The 24,137-nt window shown below is 50.8% G+C and overlaps 1 protein-coding gene across 6 annotated transcripts in view; it reads left to right on the top strand.

Annotated features, from left to right (window-relative positions):
- Window positions 1–24,137, top strand: part of KALRN (kalirin RhoGEF kinase) — a 1,827,638-nt gene that overhangs the window by 1,205,695 nt on the left and 597,806 nt on the right. For all 6 annotated transcript variants that reach the window (XM_069616662.1, XM_069616664.1, XM_069616661.1 and 3 more), the window contains exon 22: window positions 6,954–7,136. In XM_069616662.1, the coding sequence (XP_069472763.1) occupies window positions 6,954–7,136 (183 nt within the window). The remainder of the gene's footprint in view (window positions 1–6,953; window positions 7,137–24,137) is intronic.

Below are 24,137 nucleotides of genomic sequence, written 5' to 3'. Positions count from 1 at the left end.
CTTGTATGAAATGTACATCACATTATAGTGATATCGCAAACATATTTTTCATAGTGTACTTAGGAACAATATGTGATGTCCCTTCCTGTTTTGTCAAGGGGTGAAAGGTTGTGTTCCATCACTTCCCGTGATGTCATTTTGATGGGGGGGTCAAATGACACCACTTCCTGTGATGTCGTCAGAGGTCGTGTGATGTCACTTCCGCTATCCCAGGCATTTTGGTGAAATGACGTCCCTGCACAAACCTACTGGGAGTCAACCGAGAACTGTACAATTAAGGGGATACACTAGTATGGCTATAATTATAAGGATAGATGCTAATGCTACAGTTTGAAGGATGTGGCGAGAGTGGGCACAGAGACAAGTTAAGTCCATGGGGTCTGCACCAGTGGTGCCCTCCCTTGCAGCCTTCGACCAGGATAGTGAAAGCAAAGGACCTCACTTTAAAGCCCAGCAGAAGATCCCAAAAGCTCCTTCCACATTATATGTAGAGCCAGTGTTCATTTTTATGAAGCTATTGAACTCTCAAGTTTCCCCTTGCCATACGTGAGAATGTTGTGCAGCCCATTTTTTTCCCGTTGCATTCTGGGACTTGACATTTTTTTCTTAACATTTGACATTAAGGAAAACAACATACATTATTTCAGGAAAAAACAGGACCCTTGCTTTTTCACGCATGGCAAGGAGAAACCTGAGACTTGTGGCGTTTAATCTACTTGCAAGAAATTTGAAATCCTAAAGTGTTTCTTTTGACTCCCGCTTCTGTCGGGCTGAGAGGTCCTGTGTCCGCAGAAGCTGCTGAACCCCCGACAATCCCCCTGAAATGTAATTCCCAGAACTAGATTTTAATTCAGCTCTGTTAACTACACCCCAAAGGGAAAGGGGGAAGTGGATAACAAAACAACACCAGGCAGACTGCGTCAAGGCTAATCAGAGCTGAACCTGCAGAGGATATAAGAAAAGCAAATACAATTCCTTTATTTACTTACTAACCTTATGAATGGGAAAACATTAAATCCTTAACTAATAATTAAGACTCATACCTGGTTCTTCTCTTGAAATTTCTTAGAGAAGTTTGTAAGAAGCTGAAAATCTCTCTTACTTGAGACTCATGAAGTTTATAGCAACTTCTTACTTGAAGCCATTCTGGAAAGCTTAGTTCGTTGTCTCTTTTCCAAAATGCACTGATCTCCAGTTAGATTGTCTTATATAGATTCTTTCTTATTTTCTCTCAAAGCTGTTCAAACTATTTACACTTCTGTTGAGTTTTTTAATCCTTGAAGAATACACGTGAGAATTATGTCCATACAGATGAGCTTCTCGTAGAAATCCTCCTGGATTGAAGAACGCGCGCAAAAAGTTCACCCACGAACGAATACACGTGGAAAAAAAGGACACGCGCTAGAAACCACACGCGCGACAATAATCTCACGCGGTTCTTAGATTAACGCGTCAGAAAACACACGCGCTCTTTAGTTCACACGCGACAAAAAGTTTTCTCGCATAGAAGCACAAGCGCTATAGAAAACACGCGCACATAAAAACGCACGCGATTCTCAGATCCACGCGCTACTGAATACCCGCGCTGGAAAAACACACGCGCACTTGAATACGCACGCGATTCTCAGATCCACGCGCTACAGAACACCCGCGCTGGAAAAACACACGCGCACTTGAATACGCACGCGATTCTTAGATCCTCGCGCTACGGAACTCCTGCGCTGGAAAAATACACGCGCACTTGAAGTCGAACGCGACCAACAGATTTTCGAGCTTCCGCGCTGGGAAACACACGCGCACTTGAAGTCGCACGCGACAAACAGATTCTCTCGCTTCCGCGCTGGGAAACACACGCAAACTTTAAAAGTTCAATAGTACTAGTACAAAAAATAACTTTTCTCAAATGTTTTCAAGGAAAATGTCATTGGGGAAGAACAGAGTTACTGTACAAATAAAGTCACTTATCTCCTGAGTGAATTCATAAAGATCTTCTGAGTCTCCTGTCTTCAAAAACGAATTCCTGTCAACTGATGTCTTCTCCCGGAACCCCCAAGAAAGTAGCCGCTCAACTGCTAATGCCTGAAGGATAAAATCCACCAGGCCCAAGTCTAAAGCAGGAGCAGCCACAAAACACGTCCTCTCAGATGGGGTTTTGATGATGAAAGGCACAGAGTGACAGTTTAGAATGTTCATTGTTGTTCTGCATTGTCTTCCAACCAATCAGAGCTGACACTGTGAGACTCCATTTTGCTTTGGGTCAGTCCCGGATAGCAGAAAGACGGTCAGAGATGAGGGAAGGAGAAGAGGTGGCCAAGTGTAGCCTGAAAATGAGCTGGGTATCATCCGCATAGCACTGAAAGTTGGGGCAGAGAGCGGCGATGCGGTGGGCGAGAAGTGCCAGATACTGGTTGAAAAGCCAGGGAGAAAGGTTAGATCCCTGGGGGACACCACAGGTAGAGAAAAAGATGTCAGAGAGGAAGGACCCCAGTTGGACCTGTGAGGGTTGATTGGAGAGGAAAGAGGTCAGCCACGCCAGAGCCTGACCAGTGATACCCAGGTTATCACGGAGATGGTTGAGCAGGATGGTATAGTTTACAGTATCAAAGGCAGATGAGAGATCAAGCAAAATGAGAGCACATGGAGTGTTAGAGTCAAGGTTCGAGAGCAGGTCCTCACGGATGTTCAGGAGAGCAGTTTCCGTGCTTCTGGCAGCTCCGAAGCCAGACTGATGGTCATGAAGACTACCAACAGATTCAGCATGGAGATTAAGCTGGGAGATGGCCAGTTTCTCCAGGAGCTTGCCCACGAAGGGAGTGATAGAGATTGGGCGATAGTTAGCTGGGCAGGTTGGGTCGGAAGAGGGTTTCTTAAGAAGGGGGTGCACAAGGGAGTGCTTGAGAGGGGATGGGAAGACTCCAGAAGTGAAGGAGTGATTGCAGAAGTCAGCATGTGCAGGAGACAAGGAGTCGATGTGGTCCTTGATAGTTTTGGAGGAACGGGGTGGACCTTTTTTGACGAGACTTTCATAGATCGGACTTGTCTCGAAACCTCGTCAGCAGAAAAAAAGGGGAAAGGCAGAGAAGGGGGGAGGAGGGGTGGCTGCAGAAGGGCCAGAGGAAGAGCGGGGAATAAAGGGGGGCAGGTGATAGGAGGAGAGTGAGGACAGGATGTCCTGAGTTTTAGAAATGAAGTGAGTGGCCAGTGCTGTGCAGAGGGCCTGGGAGGGGACAGGAGAGGTAGAGACTGCAGCAGGGTTGGCCAGCTCCTTGCAGATTTTAAAGAGTTCGGCTGAATTGTTAGATGCCGCAGAGATGCGGGCTTGGATGAGAGCTCTCTTCTTGGAGAGAACGGAGAGCCGGTATTGCCTTTGGAGCAGGCGACAGGCCAGTTTGGCGTAGGATGAACATGAAGCACACCATTTCCTCTCCGCCACCCTGCACTTGCGTTTAAGGGTGACGAGATCCGAGTCATACCAGGAGTTACATTTGGCTTTGGGCTTCAGGCGGATTCTCATGACGGGGGCAAGGATATCAAGAGTAGCAGATATAGCAGAGTGGAGCATGGAGAGGGCTGTGTCAGGGTGGGAGTCAGCCGAAGGGGGAGGAGGGGGCGAGAAGGTGGCAGCGAAAGCCTCAACTGACACGCGCTTCATGGGTCGGATGACCGAGAAGGAAGGTGGCAGTGCTGAGGGTGGCTTTGCCTGTGGGGTAGAGAAGGTGAGGTGGGAGGATAGGAGAAAGTGATCACTCCAAGAGAGAGGAGTGGAGAGAGGGACAGAGAGGTGAAGGTCAGAGGAGATCAGAGCATCAAGAGTGTGCCCTGCAGAATGAGTCGGCCTAGACGGGAGAATAGAGAGTGAGAGTTGCAGAGGTCGCGAAAGAGTCCAGAGGGGGGACAGGAGGGCATCCAAGTGGATGTTGAAGTCTCCAAGAAGGTGGAGTTGAGTGGTTGAGGACAGGAGTGAGGAGGAGAGGTCCGCCCACTCAGAGAGGAAGGAGGAAATTGGACCATGTGGCCGATAGATAGTAGCCACGGTAAGGGAATGGCTAGGAGAGAGAGAGAGAGTCGGCAGACAAGACATTCAAAAGAGGAGTAGATCTGCATGGGAGTAACAGTGGCAGGAATCCACTCAGGGAAGATGAGGGCCACACCCCCCCAGCACAGTTGGGCCTGGGCACGGAGAGGATCTTGTAACCATCAGGTAAGAGTGTGTCAAAGCTGGACATTGTAGGACATGCTATCTCACTCATGGGGTTTCCAGATGTGTGCCCACTATGAATGGTGTATAAAACAATGAAATGTTTACTGTGCTGCAATGCAGCGCTTTTTGGGGAGGCCATCATATAGTTCTCAAGTTTTTGGCACATTTAGCATCGATATCTGCCATGTCTAGTTACAGTGCATATGTGAAACCTGGACACCCATTTGTGACAGGAAAGGTGGGTTTGTGGATAAGGCACTGGGCTTAGATGCTTAAGTGGGTTTGAGTCAAAGTCCAGCCCCTTGGCAGACATTGTGATGCAAATCATGGCCGCTCCTTTGATGTATTGGCATCTACAGCACACCTCCTTCATTGAGAAGTGTAGAGGCACGCATAGGTATTGATTCACCAAAAGATGGCAGATCCATGGAAAAACTACAAAGCTGGGGCCCCAAGGGCAACACAGTAATACACTCTCTACTTGTGGTGTCCCCCAGGGATCTAATATATCCCCCCTGGTTTTTCAATGTCTACATGGCCCCTTTGGCCCACATAATCTCTGCCTTCGCCTCCAACTTTCAGTGTTATGTGGATGACGCATATCTCTCTTTCAGGCTACCCTCTGCCTCTTCCTCCTCCTCGTTCATCCCAGATTGTCTGTCCGCAATTCAGTCCTGGTGTTCTGCTAATGATCTCTGCCTTAATGCCACTAAGACCGAGATTGTCCTCATTGGTACCCCTGCTCCTGCTTTCCCACTTTCACTCTGGCCGACCACCCTTAGTCCTGCACCCTCACCCACTAGTGAGGCAAAATACCTGGGGGTCATCTTCAACTGTACTCTCTCCTTCTCTTCTCACATCTCGGACATGGCCAAAAAGTCCCACTACCAGCTGCACCTCCTCAGAGGTATTCTACCTTTTCTCACCTTCGCCCCGAGGCTCACTGTCTCCAGAGCCCTGGTTCTCTCCAGAGTGGACTACTGAAGCAGTCTCTTGCTCAATTTTCCTACCTCTACTCTTCGACCTCTTCAACTTATCCAGAACAGAACTGCAAGACTTATCCTTGGCCTCAAGTGCAAGGACAGCATATCTCCGGCGCTCCCCGTGGCTGCAAGGATCAAGTTCAAGTCCCTCTGCATAGTCCACAAGGCTTTCTGCTGCTGGGGCCCGCACAATCTACAACGCTCTTTCTAAATACTCTCCCACTAGAGCCCTCCGCTCGTCCTCCAACTCTCTGCGGGTGAGCCGCTTTCACAAACAGAGATTTGGGGGTAGATCCTTATCCTCTGCAGGTGCCTCCCTCTGGAACAGCCTTCCTGCCTTTCTCTGTGTTGAGCCGGACCCCCTTTATGTTCCGGAAACTCCTCAAGACATTCCTCTTCTCCTCTTTCTCTCTCCCTTGCTAACCTCCCTCCTCTCTCCTGTTTCCCTCCTTCGTTCTCATCCCCAAACTTTTCAGTCAGCTGACTGGTCACCTGGTGCACCTCCAGAGCTTCACAGGTCCCAGGCTTCCTTACCAGTCCTGCACTTGCCTCTGGACTCTACCTTGCACTACTGCACTCAGGAATGCGTTCCATGAGAGTGGCAACCACTCTGCACTTAATCCTGGCCCCTGCTGGACTGGGCGCACTTGTCCCCTATCCCCCTCCCTTGCACTTCTGTTTGTGCACTGCACGACCTTGAATGTTCTAGGCTTAGCATGTGTCTGTCATGTCCTCCTCTATCTCCCCTCCCTAGCTTGCTGTGCCTGCATGCATAGGTGCATTGTTGACAACCTTGTGTCGTGTATGTTCCTTTTCCCCCCTATTATATTTATTGCTGTTAGATCATTCAGAATCTTCAAGGCATAAGAATGATGATATCTCCTTGTTCAATTCCTGCCTTGGAGCGCTTTGAATCACTTCATTTGTGTATAAGCACTTTACAAATCTACAATTACAATCTAAAATAGATGAAGTATAGTGAAACCGCTGTAAACCATGCAAAGTCTATGTGTTGATAAATGATGTAAGAAAATGAGGCCAGGCTGTCCAAAGCTGCCATTGATCTCCTTGGAAAGCTGCAATGGCGCCCCCATGTCATGCTTGACAACGAGACAGTCCAGTTTTTTCTCTGTGCATGCTACAGCTTTTAGTTTAGTGTTTCCCCTTATGCATAACCTACAAGCCCCAGCATGTAAATTGAAAAGCAAAGAAAGCTCCATGGTGTCACCCAAGTTAGGGTGCTATTTGGCAGCAATTCAGCCAAGTGTGTTTTTTTGGAAACTATATGAGAATCTGGCCGACGAGAAGGTGCCAAAAGGTATTGAATGCTCTAGGAAACGGGCAGAGTGAAAGTGCTGCTGGGCATCTGACAAAGGGCACTGCACTCAATTGGAACTTAGAAATTGAAAAGCGCACTCGCTTAATAGTATTCCCATGAACACTCTGTTTCCCTTCTGCAGAACAGGGCGTTTAGGGGATTCTTGCCCTCTAAGGTGCCTTAGGGCAGAGATCCAAGTCCCTGGTAAGCACCGATACATGCTGTTCACTTTGACTGTTCAAACTTTGCCCTTTTCTGACATTGCAGTATGCTTTGTATTAAAACAATTGAACGCCTCCAAAAGGAAGCACGATTGCACTATATAAAGCCCCCAAATGAACAAACATGGGGCCGAATTACATTTTGTATAGGGCTATCTATTAAACACTGTAAATCAATGTCTGGATCAGTGAATCCCCTAACATTATACCCAAATCTATTTCTTCTCTAGCAAACCAAGGAGAAGGTGAAACTCCTGATTCAACTGGCAGACAGCTTCGTGGAGAAAGGCCATGTTCATGCCACAGAGTTGAAGAAGTGGGTCACCACTGTGAACAAGCACTACCGCGACTTCTCTCTGAGGATGGGAAAATACCGCTTCTCACTGGAAAAGGCTCTTGGAATCAACCCGGAGGTATGGCTGGATCAGGGCAATGCTGAGATATTGTGGTAGGTCGCTTGAGAGATCCCGGCAAAAACAACTGATGAGCCACATGTGGAGCTGCTGACCTAAAATCAGTGGGCCGTACTTCCCTTTTCTATATATTTCCAGTGTATATACAGCACCACTAATGCAAGTGAGACATTCGTTATTTTTCATTTGTATTGTTTATACTTAGTCACCTGTACACTTAGAGGAAGGATAGTGTGACAGATACGCTTCTGTTGAGGCCCCTTTTCCAAATTCGAAAAACAAGGTTTAACCTCTAGATGGCGGTTTGTGCAAAGCATGCAATTCTGAGCAGATACAAGCCACAGAAAGATGCTTTACTGGTAAGTAATATTTGTCTTGGGTACAAAAAGGTTTCTGTATTGATCATAAGGCAGGAAAATGGGTTTTTAAATCAGTTATGAGCTGCAAAGGCAAGCATATACTGTTAGCAGATACGTGTTAAATCATATGTTCTGTCTTTGCTCCACTTTGTGGAACTACCAGTATTTATTGAGTCTACTTTCAAATATGAACCATTTTCAAACATTGCCAAACTGTTGTGTTACGTGGAATTAGTCCCTTGTTAGTGTCCATGCAACCTTGCTGAAAAGGATAGGCCACCATCTTGTGAAGACACAAAGCTAGTGTTCCCCTTTTCTATCTGTATGGCTGCCAGTCACCGATGCATAGCCGTCTTCTGAAAACAAGTGGTCCTGTCTCCGTTTATGTGGAGTTAGACTATTAAACATGGCAATCACCATGGTAACAGTAACCGTGAAAGGTGGTTTACCTTTGTTTAGCAATCTATGAGACCAATATGTAGGAATATATGATTATGCAGCAGCCCTTAAGTACACTTCGTTTGCACCCACACATTACTGTGCACATGCGCGTGTCTTAGCATGCAGAGGTAGTGTGAGGAAGAATTACTCCTAACTTGAGCCCTCTTGTGTGTGAATTAGTGCCTCCACTGGGAGCGATGAATAGGGCCAGCTCCCGGGGCTACTTACCTATGCAAAGGAAATTACCACATTTATTTGTTACTGGTGCAGATATACAATTTATATTCCAGTAATATACAATAGTGGCAATACGCTAACATACATTTTGCTGCCTTGTGCAGGGCAACTTTTATAAATTAATATTAAATACATCAGCATTGGGTACACTGCCACCCGAACAGTTAGAAATGACTTAAAGAAGCCTGCGGGTGGATGGGTGCAGGTGTCCCGCACTGCTTTCTGGCTCAGGGGAGCCTCCATACTGCGGACACCGTTGGATTTAGCCACGCCCCCACTGCATACTTACGCGACCAGACCCGCTCAGGTGAAGCGTGTGCTGGGCACCCACAGGGTGTTGGGCGCCCGTAGGGGAGGTGAGAGCATCCAGCGTCAGTACTTTAGAGTCTGTCTAGAGAAGGCCATCAGCAGACAAGGTGAGGTGCTGCTACGGCGGGGGTCGGGGGAGGGCATACCTGAACACAACTGAAATGTCTATCATTTGAACTGCCAGTCCATTGATCTTTTTTTTAGTATACTAGTTCTGTCTGTAATGGTACCCACTGTCAGCTCCTCCCTGTCACCCCCTAGGTTTTCCAGTGTTCAACCATCCCGAGAGGAGAATTTACGACTGTTAGAAAAAGGAGGTGCTCCCACTTCACAAAGTGTTGACCCTGCTAGTACAAAGGTGCAGCCTGAGAGCCTGATTAAGCTCCCGGGTGACGCTTCTCAGCTCACAAGGGAAATCGATCACTTCCTTGGAAATTCCCTGGACGTCGTGTGGAGCAAAGTCCCCGGCATTGAGAAAGAAGACATTTCTTCCATCAATAAAAACGCTAGGAGCGTCAGCTGTGTGACTGCACATAGTCCAGGGAACTGTGTTGCAGATTTCCCCGTGGTTGGTCCCGTCGCTCAGTGTATTGACAGGGGACCTATCCAGCAGAGGAGGGCCTAACCTACGAAAGGGCAATCGGGGGGCAAAGAGCAATCCGTTCGTACTTTTACAGCCACAGCCACATCCACAGCTACCACCGCAGTCACTGACACCGCTATTCCCTTGTTTGGAGGGAGGCGCTGCTGTTAATCCTGTCATATCTCGACGGTGAAGTTATAACCCAGATAACTGTGCTCTCGAAAAGGCTGCTGGGGGAAGGGATTGTGCCATCTAAGTCCTGTCTATCTACAATGTTATCAAGGGACTTAGAACATCTCAAAGACCATAAAGATAAGGCTCAGGCAATATCCTTACTGAAAACCTGTCAACCTAGTAACAATTTTGCCTGTACATCAGCTCGCACCGAATCGCTGCCTGCCCCCGCCCTGGCTAAAGTGAATGAGGTCCCTCAAATGGAGTGCAACTGCAAATGCAACCTTGTCCTGAACAAACTGGCTGACATAAAGAAGTTGTTCATGAGTATCCTAGAAGGCCACAAGGGAGGTGGTGTGACGGGAGAGCGTCGGGCAAGTATGGACGACACCATAAAGGCCCCGGGCTAGCAGTGGAGAAGCTATGCAGCACCAATCAAGTGCTCCAAGCCAAAATGACTATTGGTAACCGTATTCCTCAGCTAGAAAAGGGGCTATCGCTACAGGTGGACTCCAGTACCGACATTTTAAAACAGCGGCCAGCTCAACCACCATCATGGGCCATGCATGGGCAGGCTGATCAGGGGTGAGAAAGCCATCCTGGGGTAATGCACATGATGGAGGGGCTGCTAACTTCCAACATGCATTTGCCCCCGTAATCAGTCCTACCAATTATAGAGGTCTGAGATCTCAGCGTTGCCAAGCTATGAGAGGGTTTCACGGGGGGCGGAGCTCAGGGAGTCCACACAACTGCCTGTGATGGGCCAGAATCCAGGGATTCACTTATAAATAAGTGCACACATTGGTTGAGAACGGTGTGTGGGTGTTCCTTCCTAATTTCGCGAGGATATATTAAGCTGCTCAAGAACTCATCACAGTGGGGAAGGACCCTTTGTTACTATTTGCATCGAACTGAACACAAAACGGCTAATGGAATACTGGGAATTGCCACAAGACCACGATTGTCTCCATGCAGTTCGATCGAAATTAGTGCCTTTGCCTTCTCTAAATACGCCCTCCCCCTTGAGCAAGGTGTTGGCTCCTGCTGCTATCTGGAGCAAATTTAGTTCCACTTGAGGTTAGAACAGTGGGGTGGGGCTACTTAAGGGAAGTGGAGTGGTTGTCTGTGTGGTCAATAGACTGGTCTTCAAAGGAGGGTATGTACCACCGACATTTGGTCAGGCCTGGGGCTGTAGTCCCCATAGAAGTCTCGTTTTATTTAGTTGCGAGCCTGGATGGTAACCTGAGTTAATGTAAATGTCTGTTAATTATTTATGTATTTGTTTATACTTTGATGGCCCTATGACCGAATAAAGTGAACTGAATTTAAAACATATATTTTTGAAATCGAAATCACCCCCCAGTTCCTACACTGCCTTCAGTTGATTAAACAGCCAGTGAATATGGCCACACAACTTGTTCTATAAACATTGTGAGTAGGTGAAACTCCCAACTCCCTTCTTCTTTCCTTACTTAGGCACAAGTTATCTTCTACCCGCACTGACACGGCATAATATGGAGTAACAAAACCTACTGCCAGGTGTATTTTACTGACTCGAATGTATTGAGTCCTTTAGACTATTGTAATTCCCTTTACATATCCCAACCGATGGGTCTTATCTTGCGACTTCAACGGCTGAAAAACATAGCTGCCCGGTTTGCCACTGGCTCCCTGTGCAGTGTTCATATATCTCCGGTCTTGCGGTCACTCCATTGGCTCCTGGTTGGCCCGCGTATTGTTTTCAAGTCGTTATGCTTGGTCCACCGTGCACTTCAGGCCCAAGGAGCTGAATAGCTTTGTGCCAAGTTCTCTCGCTATCGCCCGACATGGTCTCTGCGCTCAAACAGCGGGTCTTCTTGTTATACCTGTGTTTCAGTGCGCTGGCTGTGGGGGACGTGCTTTCTCTGTTGCTGCCCCCAGACTTTGGAATGGCCTGCTGCGCTATCTGAAGCATTTGGAGGACCATCTTGCCTTTAGAAAGGCATTAAAAACACACCTGTTCTAACGGTCTGATTGCTGTTAAATGGACCTCTCTCCTGTAGCACCAAGATGCCTTTGGCGCACGTGCGCTTTATAAGAACATATAACATAACAACATAACGATGTACCGCCTCAATTTCTGGGTGGCAAAAATGTACCCCAGACTTTGTTATAACGCAACCGCAATAGACAGTGGTAGCTGCAGTCTACCACATGAAACAAATAATCCCACAAATAAACATAGGGAGAAAAAAAAAACAGTTAACATTCAATTTAGATACCCGGGCACCACCTACCTCAGGAGGGGATATCCAGGAGTCCGGGATATCATTAATGAGTGGCAATGTCCCACAGAGTCCTTTATAAATGAAGAAAGCGTAGGCAAGGCTGGAGCGGTGCTCACTCTCCTCTGTACAGTTATAACGTAGGGTAAAAGAAGGAAAACAATCTGGCTACCGCGAATGCTGCTTGTGGTCTAACAAAATGGAGCCACTGTTTTCAGCTTTTTCTCCTGTAAAACCTACAGAAAGTGCACAACCGAGCTCTGATTTTCTTGATGAATACAGGGCAAGTGCCTAGACATTGAACTAGAAAATAATGGGTTTGCCTCAGTGTTATACTCTTTAGTGCTAATGTACCTCTGACGCCAAAGACAACTCTGAAAACGATTCTCTTCCTCTGACAGTGTTACCCTACGTACTATGAAAAACAGGCATTACTGTCACGCCGTCGACTTCCAAACAAAAGTACCAGATAAAATCCAGCTATTGTCCGCTCTTGGATGACTGATGAAAGGGGTTGGCTACTATAAAGGTTCGGACGTTGGATGTAATGTGGCTTGTGCCTCCTCCGCCGAACCATGAAAGGGGTTGGCTACTATAAAGGTTCGGACGTTGGATGTAATGTGGCTTGTGCCTCCTCCGCCGAACCATGAAAGGGGTTGGCTACTATAAAGGTTCGGACGTTGGATGTAATGTGGCTTGTGCCTCCTCCGCCGGACCATTTGATAATCCTTTAGATCAGTTTATAAACCCACAGTGTCAACAATGCAGCCCAAACAAAGGCAGATGCTGTAAAAACAAACGGCTTTTACCATCACCGTGACAATGTCCACCCAAAACAAAACAAACTGTGGCTACTGCAGATTTTATGGGGTTTAAATGTTCCATTGACACCAACAGATGTGTTAACTGGTCCTCTATAAATTAGATAGGGGCTTACGGGAGGTTCTATTTTCTGCTCCTATGTCCCGTCCCCTTTCCTCCATCCTTGTGGGCGTCCCCTAACATGGAGACGGTACCAGAACCTTTGGCAGTGAAAAATTGGGCGTTCCCTTTAAGTTTAGTCCAGCGCGTTGGGTTGTGCCCCCCCCCCCCCTCCCCTTCAAGGCCCCGCACTCTGGCATCTCACCTTTTTCTGCCCGGACAGAGTTGGACCCGACAGCTAGGTGCAGAGACTTTTTAACTTTCCACTTGCTCCCCGTTTGTTTTTATTTTTCAATCTTCTTCACCTCCCTTTGGGGCCTCACCTCCCTTCGGTGACTTGCCTCCCCTGGCGCATGTTGGCTGCAGGAGGATTCATGAGATGTTCATCCTGTAAACCCTCGTTCCTGGCCTCGGACCCCCATGCGCTCTGTCTTGAGTGCCTGGGGCCCGACCACCAATGGGACGTGTTTGTGGCTTGCACCGCTCTCCGTCACCAGGCATTGAAGAATCGCTTGTCACGTTGGAGGAAGATGTTCCATGCTTCCTTGGAGGCATCTTAAAGAGTTTGTCTCGAGAACCCCACATCAAGACAAGGTAGGCCTTTTGTTTAGTATGGCTCATCAGCGCGGAGACTCCTAGCTAGGGGTTTCCACGGGCAAGGGTACCTTGGATTCTGGTTCTGGCAGACCTGAGGCCGCTTAGACTACCGGCTCCCAAGCCGAGGAGCTCAGGTCCTCTACCAGACGGTCCCCGGAGGGGTGATCAAGTTAGTCTTCCTCAGAGGGCAAAGGATCATTGTGTTCTACATCCCAAGAGTCAGTCCTTAGCACAATCCAGCAGGACTACCAGGTCTGTTACTGAGGGCGCACAGCCTACCAGAGTCACCTCTGAGGTCGTGTGTCAGGGCAATTCGACTACCGGCCAACAAGCCGAGGGCTCAAGGCCTTCCTGAGCTGTCTCAGAGGTCAACCCTTCTGTTCCAGTTTCGAGGGCCAAGGTGTGTCCACCCATGTCAGAGCCAGCAAGTGGCATGGGGTCTTCGCGTCCTCCAGCCGAGGGCGTGGCGCAATGCCCCAAGATGTCAGATAAGCACGTAGCAGAACCCACTGGACCGGTGGCCATCTTGGATATGGATCAGGGCCTAACGGTCCCTCACCCTTTGAGTGGGCAATACAAGAAGTTTCCAGTCCCCTTCCCTTGGGAAGTGGCGGTGGACTTTATGGTACAGGCGGGGTATACAGTACTTTTGCCGCAGGATTTTTCGTTGCGGGACTTTTCATCGCCGTTTTTTCGATTAAAAAACAGTGATGAAAAGTCCCGCGACGAAAGATCCCGCGGCAGAATAACATAAAACCACAGGCGGATGGTCTCCACAAGAATAAATCTACCCTTCAAAGACTTGCGGCTACACACCTCAGGTGCTTCGATCAGGAACAGAGGCCCAGTGCTGCTGAGAGTCGACTCCTCGAGATTCGGCGGCTTGCGAGGATCACTTCTGCAAGTGCTTCCTCCTACTCATGTGTTCCCTGCAGATGACTGGGCTCCTCAAGGATATAGTCAAGGAGGTGATCCTGCAGGTCGTGCCTCCTAGGCGTGCACTTTTGGGTCCTGCGCAAGTTCCTCTTGCGCTGCTGGTGCCAATGCCTGTCCCTCCTCCGGCCCAGGCCCTAGCGGTCATCCAGACCGCTCCTCCTCCTGTACCACCAACGCCTCCCGCCCCCCCACCCCCAATGGATCTATCTTCGGGTCCGGATCAGGGGGGAACCCCACCGGCTCCTGTGTCCTAGGGTGTTAGGAAGAATTACTCTTTACTGCACCTTTCCTTCCATTAAAATGGACCCCCAAACTTGTTGCTTTTATACAGTGCAGTGAAGCCTTAAGCTTCACTACACTGGCTTTTACTCCTCTGTTATGGGGAAACTGACATGTCCTTCAGGCTGTCGGTAGTGGGAAACATTGTTTCCCATAGTCTAGTTACTTTGTTAGTACTTTTAGTAAAGTGTTAGCACTTGTGGTAGTTTCTATCATTGTACAATGCATCTTATGATCTAGTACAATGGGTACACTTTTTGATTCGCCATAGACTAACACTCAGAGGATTTTTGGTTACGCTAGGTGTGCTTAATGGTCAAGCTGGTGGCAGCAGTTACTTTTTACCACTTTTTGGTGCATTTCCTTTTAGCCTAACCGCATTTACCATCTTTGGCTACTAACTGTGGCAGTGTTCAAACATGGCCATGCCACGAGATTTTTCGCAGGTCCTTTGGCCATCTTGTCTTTTAGCCTTCTTCCTGGCCTGGGAGGCCAGGAAAATCCTTATATGGACAGTGCCCGTGAAAGCAGAGGCTTTTGGCGGGCTACTGGAGGGCTATGTGTGTTTGCTGCCAGGAATTGGGCTGGAACTGTCTGGTCCCAAATCACAAACTGGTGCCAGTGTGTACGAGTGGTATGCATGAGTTTTCCCGCCAGTGGTCCTGATTGGACCACTGCTGGGGTGTGTGTGTCGGGGGCAGATCTGTCATTGGCTAGTGGGAGCTGCTGCCCTTATCTGGCTTTTAGGATAGGTAAAGGAACCCTGCAGCTGCTCTAGAGAGATCCCTGAAGAAACTGAAGTAGCCAAGACTCCTGTCCAGCTACAAGACTTGTGAGGAGACCATGGACCTGTCCGAAGAAGGCTTGGAGACCAACCTCTGCTATTGCCTTGGTAGAGCACTGTCCTGTGGAAGATTTCCAGCAGCCCTGCAAAGGAGCTGCGACCCTTAAGTGGAGGGAACATCCATTCTCCATTCTCGCGTAGAAGAGCCTTCGGAAGTGCCACAGGACCGCCCTGTGGCTGACCAGCTCTGAGTTTGGGCTATCATGCTGCAGACGTCGCCATTCCAGGTTTAGGCCTGGAACTTGGGGATCCTCAGCTTGTGCATTAAGACTTGGCTCTATTGAATTTAGTGGTCCTAGCATCAAGGGGACCCGCAATAGGAGGGAAAGTCTGACTGCGTCAAGTGAATCCCTTTGCTTCACTCTGCATCTAGGGACGTTGTCCGAAACTGCTTACCTGCATCCATTCCTGTCCTGAGATCGAGTTCTGCTGCATTCTTCAACCGGGAGACCTTGCACCAGCATTAGACACCAACCGGAGAGCTGCTTGAACCTGCAACCCCTGGGAATCGAGGGCTGATGCTGGCAACGGGAAAAGCAACCTTCGACCATCTTCAATCGATCTGCCAAGTCCTGTGAAGAATCATATACGGGGGGTGAGTTGTAGCAATACTTACCTGAACCCCTTTACTCCCTTTTAAAACTCTGGTAGCTTTTAGAAATTTCTAATTACTTTGGTTTTGCCATTGCTTGTTCACACAAGCACTCTGAAAGTTGGGAACACATTTGTTAGCTAGTGTAACTCATCCCCTGACACTTGTAAATGTTCACTGGACCCCAGAGACCCTACCTTAATTTTTTCCAGCTTCACAAAACTGTATGGAACTTTGGCGCACAAGACACCACGTAGTTAGGATTGAATCTCTGTGGACTAGTAGTGCTAATACTAAGCAGAGGCTTAGGGCAAAAGACTTACTGGAGTAGGGCAAAATACATAACAACCCCCTAAAAATGAAGCTACATTTTCAGTGGTTTGGTATGTATTTTGCTGTACTCCAGTAATTGTATAGATGTATCTAATTTTTAGTGTTGAGTGGTATTACCTGTTTGTAGTCATTTTTCATGGTTATTTGGCCATAAGTAAAGAAGTATTTTTATACCTGTTTGTCCAAGTGTGTTCCTTTCTCTGTGTGTGTGTTCATTGTGGACCCCTTACAAGCTCACCACTTCTTTACACTTAGCCTAGATCATCGTCACTGCTACCTTGAACTGGTTTGGCTACAGTTCCCAGAGTTGTCCCTTTCCCAATACTAGGTTGTCCTTCTATACATCTGTCTGCCAGGCCAGAGTATAGAAAATCAGTCCTAACACAGGGCCTGGGCTCCCCTTCGTCTGGATAAAATGAGGGAGCAGGGGGCGATGATGACGATACCCAGGACGACAACATTTGGCATCTGTAAATTACTTTCATGATGGTCTTCACAGCCTTGTAGAGTTCTTTGGGGTCCCCCAACCTGAAGAGCCCCCCCCCCAGGATTTGGGAGTGATAGCAGAGGTTTTGGGCAAGCGCACCACGAGCCAGTCAGGCATTCCGCTCCAGAAGATTTCCTGCCGGTGGTGAGTGAAGTTTGCTAGAAGCCCAAGGCAAACGCACAGATGAACAAGAAATTAGACAGCAGGTTCAGGCTGGTGGATGGGGAGCCAGTCCTCCTGGCCTCCCAGCCTCACTCTTCAGTGGTGGCTGCGGCCTCGCTGTATTCTAAACTATCGTCTTCCTCCACAGGATCTAACCTCTGGTTGCCTGTCCAAAGTCCTAGAATCTTTTGGCTAACAGGTACTGTCATCTCAGGGCTGGATTTGCGGCAAGCTAATGCCAACGCCCTACTGGCCGCAGCAAACCAAAAGCTGTGGCGAGAGTTCGGGGAGTTTCTGCCTGATCTCCCTCTGGTGAGGCAAGCCTCCTTCAAATCCGGTCTGGCGGACGCCCAGCACTTGCTCAGGACCTCATGGAGTCTTCGGTCTATCACATCGACACAGCCAGCCGAGGGCTGTGCCTGGAGGTCGAGATGCCAGATGGCATGGATGCATGCCAGTAAGTTTTCATCAGATGTGCAAGAGTGGATTCTGGATATTCCCTTCAAGGGCTCGGACATTTTTCATTCGTCCACTGATGACGAGTTGACAAAGACCACCTCTACACAAACGGCAAGTCCTGGGCCATCCTGACTAAGCCGGGGCAGAAATCTGTCCCTTAGTCTCAGGGCGGGACCGACTTCAAACCCTGCACTCTCACTGGCTTCAAGGAGTTTCAGGACTATGGTGCAGAGAGGCCTGACAGGTCGCCCAGTGACCACAGGAGGAAGCAGCAGAGAACGTTGTGTGGTTTTTCCCGCTCCCCCTCCTCCACTCCTGCCTCAGATGCCAAGGAGCAATGACATCACGGTTGAGGAACACAGCTCTCCTGTAGGGGGCCGGCTGGCTCCCTTCCAGGATAGCTGGAAACATTATTTCAAGAGTCCTTGGATCCTTTCTATAGTCTCCACAGGCATCAGTCGTCCTCTTCCTTTTCCTCTTCCATCCTCTCCTCCTCTGTCAGATGGGGTCCTTGGCCCTTTGACGAGACATCCTTTTGCTTTTGGAGATGCAGGCAGTAGAACCGGCTCCTCAGTCAGACAGGGGCTCCGGCTTCTACTCCAGAATTTTTGCGGTACCCAAGAACAACAGGCTGGCCCGAGACGAGTCCTGGACCTGTCATTTCTCAACCTCTCTTCACCGCTCGAACGCTTCAAGAGAATTACTCCTGTGTGCATACGACTGGATGTGTTTCCTAGACCTCAAGGATGCATACCTTCATGTCTCCATCTACCAGCCGCATCAGATATTTCTGCAGTTCACAAGGTGCTACCTTTCTGCCTCAATTCGGCGCCTCATATGTTCCCTAAGCTGATTCAGTGGTGGGTCTCTTCTGCCTGGAGGGCCACCACCTATACCCTTACCTCGATGACTGGCTAGTCAGGCCAGCTCGCCCGAGGGGGCACTGCACTCCTGCCAGCAGCTGGCAGATGGTCTCTACCAGCTGGGTTTGGCCTTCCTTGGACTGCACTGGAACACGGATGTGTAGCGGGTGTTCCCCTCGCCCTGAGAGGCTGCTTTCCCTCCACAAGGTGATAGGGCACTTTCTGCAATGGTGGTTCCAGCACCTCATGGGGCGGATGGCATCTGGCGTGCTCACGGTGCAGCCCTCCTCAAGATGAGACGCCTCCAGCTCCACCTGGTGACCAATTGGGACCAGAAGATGGGGTCTCAGTTGGACAGGATCCCAATACCCTCGCTTCTCCTCCAGGATCTTCACTGGTGGTTGAGGGACGACAACGTGGCAGTGGGAGCCCCCTTTACCTGGTCGAAGGCAATTCTGGTGGTGACAACGGATTCCCCGCTTAGTGGCTACTCTGGAGGGCTACTTTGTTTTGGGGAGCAGGCTGGTGGCGTCCATACTTTTCTGTTGGTAACACCAAGTTTGTAGCCATTTTCACCACATTAGTTGCCAAGTGTTCCTGTATGGGGGTTCATTGGGAACTCGAGCATTTTTAAGTCCTACCCCTGGCCGTTTTGTTTTGTTTCTGTGTCCCGTGTGGATCTAGAGGGATATCCAAAATGTTTGTTTTGTTAACATAGGCTCTTCGCCTCGCCAACCCTTAAAAGGGACACTCTACTTGGGTTTCAACCTGTTAAAACTGGGTGAAGGTCCTTCAGACTTTCCAATCCACATCATGTGACAGAGGGCCTGTGTATGTCCTTTCCTGGTTGGCTGGTCTCTACATGTGAATGTTGCATGCTGGCGGGTAGGTGGGTTTGCTTTGCTATTCCCCGTGTGAATGCACCCATCAGCCAGGCACTGGTCGTTCCTCAGATCGCCGAAGGACTGCTGGTGAGATGAGCTGCTGCTGAGGATGCTGATCTGGCCCGTCTGCCTGGTCCCTCGGCCGGTGTCCATAAATCCTTGCTTGCCTGTGCTAGTGGAATCCTTGCCTGGGCTCTTTCATTTGCTTCTCCTGGCTGGATTGTCTGGCCACCCTCGCTGACTCCCACTTGCCCTGCAGCTGTGGACTGCTTCTGGGAGTTCTTTCTGTTCTGGGTGCCTAAAGGTTGGAGGCCCTCTCTGCTTTGCTGGCTTGGAACTAGAGTGGCTACCTTCTACTCTACCTCAACTCGTCGGGGGACATCTTGGATTGCCTACAGTTATTTTCATCCTGGGACCATTCCTGCTATCTAGCGTGACCCCTGATTACTCCCCTGAGCTTCCTGTGCCACTTGCTCTCTCCTCTTGTGTTGTCCTTCGGCTGCTGTTGCTTATGCCTTGTGGGTAATTTTCACTGGTATCTTTATCATTTTGACTACCCCAACTGGGTTCTTTAAGCTGCATGGGTTCCAGTCACACCAACAGGGTCCCCAAGTTGCTTAAATCAAGACTTAATGTCAACACAAACATGCACCTGTGCATCTGCTGTTCCTGGGCCATTGTTGCAGCAGCCAGCACTGTGGGGGGTAGTCTATGGGTCTCCGGATCCCCATTGTTGGTTAGGTTCTCCAGACTCCTTGTTCTGTGTGCAGAGGGCTTTCTCTGCCCCCCTACTGTCACCATATTGCACAATCGTGATCCTGAGCTCACTTTGCAACCAACTCTCCCCGGTCTCCAGAAACTTGACCCTTGAGCTCACTCTCTTTGGTTGGGGTTTTTCAGAACCCCTGGCCTGCTGGTTGCCCCTCCTGCTGCACATGTGGCCAAGACGTTCTACCTTGCTTTTACTCATAACTGCAGCAGTCCTACTGAGTTTGTCTCATTGATCCCTATGGGAGAACTTCTGGGCGCTGTGGAAACGCTGTGAAAGTGACTAAAAGAGATGCCTGGACGGTGACATTCTCCAGCATGGGGTCTGGCATGGATTCACATGCTCATGAATATTCCCCGTCGTCAGGCTGGGAATCCTCGGTAAAGAAAAAATCAGTATCAGTTTCGTTTCTGATCTGTCTTTCGTAGTAGTAACCAATCACTGATCTCTGCCTCATACTGACCACAGCCAATGACTGCCCTCTACCTAAGCCCCGCCTCTGGCAGCCATCTTCAGATTTTAACCGCACGTTCAAGTGTTGGGATCCTCGTGCTATTGCTCTCGAGCGTTAGTGCTATTTTTCACGTTTTTTCTCAGAAAAATCTCTCTCCTTTTTCGGTCAAAAGAGCCTCAAGCTCCATCGTTTCTTCATCCGATCAACGGGGACCCGTGTCGGATTCGCCTACACTCCTCAATGGTGAAGATTTCGTCGAGCCACGCTTTTGGAGGACTCCAGAAGTTTCTCAGGCCCATCTCGGACATGGCCCAGGAGAAGGGAAGCTCGACGCCCGGAAAGCTGTTCAGGGTCTGCCCTGGATGCCAGCTTCAGAATGTCTTCAAGGAGGACAAACACTCCCTTTGCCTTTACTGCCTACATGTGGACAAGACGCACGTGGAGAAGGACTGTGCGTTTTGCGACAATATGTCGGAGCGGACCATGAAGGACCGCCATCAACGTCTCGCCAACTGGCTGGAAGGAAAGAGCCCATCAGGCGAGAAGAAGAAGTCCGAGCGGTCTTCTAAGACCTATGAGGGTGCCCCAGCGACGGGGGTCCAACAGAAGGCCAAGCACCGTGAGTCCGCTGGCACCGGGAGCGCCGAACGGTCGGGCTCTACGGGCGCCAGGCAGGGCGCATCCTCCCCGGCGCCATCAACCACGAGCCAACGCTCTGGCTCGGGTAAGAGGAAGGCCGAGCACCCGGCGAAACTCCTGGAGAGATCCCGGTCGTGCCCTAAGGCCCCATCAGAGGGGGAGCGAGGTGGTGACCCTCCCCCCAAGGAGAAGGCGGTGAGCGCACCTAAGGTGGTGAAAGCCTTGATCCATCCGGCCAAGGCCTCTATCGAGACAGTCGCGGCGGCCCTGGCTCAGCCTGTGGAGGCTACACCAGTGGTGGCGACCCCGGGGCCCAGAATCTCCCTGCCACCGCGGAGGGAGTCCTCTTTCATGCCCATCGACAGGACCCCCGTGAAACCTCCGACGGAGAAGAAAAAGGGGGGGCAGGAGGTCATCGTGGACTCGGCCTCAACCTCTGAGGAGGAGCTGATCGAAGTCTTAGGCCACGGCTCTGGCGTGGAAGAAGGCCATCCTGTCGGGAGGGACCCCGACGTGGAAGACGACAAAGGCGTCGAGGATGCCGACAGGGCTCCTGATCTCCCGTCGGATCTCCCTCAACCAGTGCCGCAAGACAACTCGGCGGCCATTTTGTTGGCTATACAGTCCTTATGCTCGGAGATAAGGACGAGACTGCCGTTACCACCAACGGAGGAACTGCTCCCGACGGGGGACCCAGAGCCAGGCCCTTCTGGGAGCCCTCCCCCTAAGAGAAGAAGGATTCATCCTCCACCTCCTTTTCAGCCATCGCGCCCTGTTCAGCCCTCCTCACCATCCACGACACGTGGGGATGATACGGGGACTGACACGGCCGCGACGGGTACAGACGACGAGGTTTACGACGAGGATCTCCCGTCGTCACCTCCCACCCGGGCTTCCCCGCCCGACGAGATTGGATCGTTTCACTCCATGATCGCCAGGGCATCCAAGCTTTTCCAGCTCTGCCCGGAAGAGAAGAAGGAAGGTTTCCTTTATCAACGGCACGAGACCAAGAGGAAGATGGTCCTAGCTGTACCTCTACTAGACGATATTTGGGATGAGGGCCTCGCCCTCCTCAAGAACCCATCCACGACGCCGGCTAGAATGGATCGGTACGAGAAGAAGTACCGAGTCACGGACGCGGCCCCCTTGTGTCTTCGGGCATAGCCGACCCCGGACTCGGTCGTCTCCGCGGCAGCCAGGAAGAAAGCAGGGGGGGCGCGGCCTCTACGTCTACCTCCCTGCCGGACGGCGAGGGAAAGAAATTAGACACGATGGGACGCAGAGTCATCTCGACGACGATTAAGGCGGCCAACGCCTTGGCTATCGTAGCCCGCTACGACAGGGAGTTGTGGTACAAACTGGCCCCCCTGCTGGACTTCCTACCAGACGACAAGAGGGCGGAAGCCCTAGAGATCTTGCAGGATGGAGAGGTGGTGTCGGACCACGCCATTACGATTGCGACGGACATCGCTGACACTGGATTTCGTCAGTTGGGCAACGGCGTGTGCCTTAGGCGGCATGGATGGCTCAAGGCTACTGACTTCCGTCAGGACGTGCAGACCAGAATCTTGGACATGCCGTTCGACGGAAACAACCTGTTTGGGAAAACAGTGGACGATTCCCTTCAAGCCATCAAGGCGGACACAGAGACAGCCCGGGCTCTTGGGGTTCTCCAGCAACGGCGGCCGCCCTTTCGGAGCGGCGGAGGCAAACAGGGTGCCTCCAAAGGTTCTAGCGGCGGATTTTCCACCTACCGTCAAGCGGCCCGTTCGTCGTCACAGGAAGCTTACAGGGGACAAGGCAAGTCAGGCGGACCCTGCCGTTGTCGCCAAGGAGGACAAGGCAGCAAAGCCTCGTCGAAGCAGGACTGAACCGGCCGTGGGGTCGGGCCCCCACCGAAGCACCCCGGTGGGAGGCCGGCTGGCGAGCTTCGTCAGCGTGTGGGAGTCCATCTCCACCGACCGTTGGGTGCTGGACGCCCTAGCTCAGGGTCACGTGCTCGAGTTTCTAAAGAGGTGCCCGCGCGTCCCCCCTGTGGCCAGGAAAGAACATCACATCCCTCAACTTCTCTTGGAGGTAAAGGCGATGCTCAAGAAGGGCGCCATCGAGCTCGTCCCAAAGAGGCTTCGGGGCTCCGGAGTTTACTCAAGATACTTCCTCGTGAAGAAGACGACGGGAGGATGGCGTCCCATCCTGGACCTACGACAACTGAACAAATTCATCAAGGCACAGAAGTTCCGGATGGTCACCCTCCAACACGTCCTGGGTCAACTGGAGGAGGGCGATTTCCTGTCGTCGTTGGATTTGGAGGATGCCTACTTCCATATTCCCATCCTAAAGGGACACCGAAAGTTTCTCAGGTTCGTGGTCCAAGGGCGTCACTACCAGTTCAGAGCCCTTCCCTTCGTATTGAGGTCGGCACCCAGGGTGTTCACCAAGTGCCTTGCACCGGTGGCGGCGCAGCTGCGCCGAGAGGGGATCCACGTCTACCCCTACCTGGACGACTGGCTCATCCGAGCAAAGACGAAGGAGCTCGCCGTGGAGCACACGGCAAGGACCGTCAACTGCTCACGGACCTGGGATTCTCCATAAACTACGCCAAGTCCCACCTGGTGCCCGCGCAAGACACACTGTTTCTGGGAGCGAAGCTCGACACAGTGTTGCTTCTGGCCTCTCCGTCGGAGGAAAGGATAAGGGCCATCTTGGGCAAGGTGCAGCGATTGCTGGTTGCGGACGCGGCCAGGGTGAGGTCCATCAAGTCCCTCCTCGGAATGATGTCTTCTTGCATTTATCTCATCCGCCTGTGCAGGCTCCGGATGCGCCCGTTGCAGGAGTTCCTGGACATGCGCTGGATCCAGACGACGGGCAGCTTCAAGGAGAGTATCACACTCGACGAGAGTTTCCGACGAGCGATCCGGTGGTGGGGCACCCGCGCGCATCTGACGGCGGGCATGGACTTCCAGACCCCTGGCCACCAGGAGACAGTGACCACGGATGCCTCCCTGGAAGGGTGGGGAGCGCACACCGAAAATCTGCACGCGAGAGGCCTTTGGCTTCCGACGGAGAAGTCCCTCCATATCAACGTCCTGGAGCTCCGTGCAGTGTTTTGGGCCCTCAGGTCTTTTCTTCCGTCCCTCAAGGTCAAGGTGGTGAGGATCTTCACCGACAACACCACCACCATGTTCTACATCAGGAAGCAGGGCGGTACCAGATCCCCAGCCCTGTCCAAGGAGGCGCAGGATCTGTGGCATTGGGCCGTCGCCCAAGGGATGTTTCTGGTGCCGTTTCATCTGGCAGGGATAAAAAACACCATCGCCGACTCGCTCAGCAGAGAGCTGCGCTCGTGCCACGAGTGGGAACTACGACAGGATCTAGTGAACCGCCTCTTCCGATGGTGGGGCACACCCCAGATCGA

Source organism: Ambystoma mexicanum, chromosome 9, assembly GCF_040938575.1.
Source record: "Ambystoma mexicanum isolate Mex_15411 chromosome 9, UKY_AmexF1_1, whole genome shotgun sequence".
NCBI lineage: Eukaryota > Metazoa > Chordata > Amphibia > Caudata > Ambystomatidae > Ambystoma > Ambystoma mexicanum.
The sequence above is the reverse complement of the archived record's forward strand: the minus strand, read 5'-3'. Positions and strand labels throughout refer to the sequence as shown.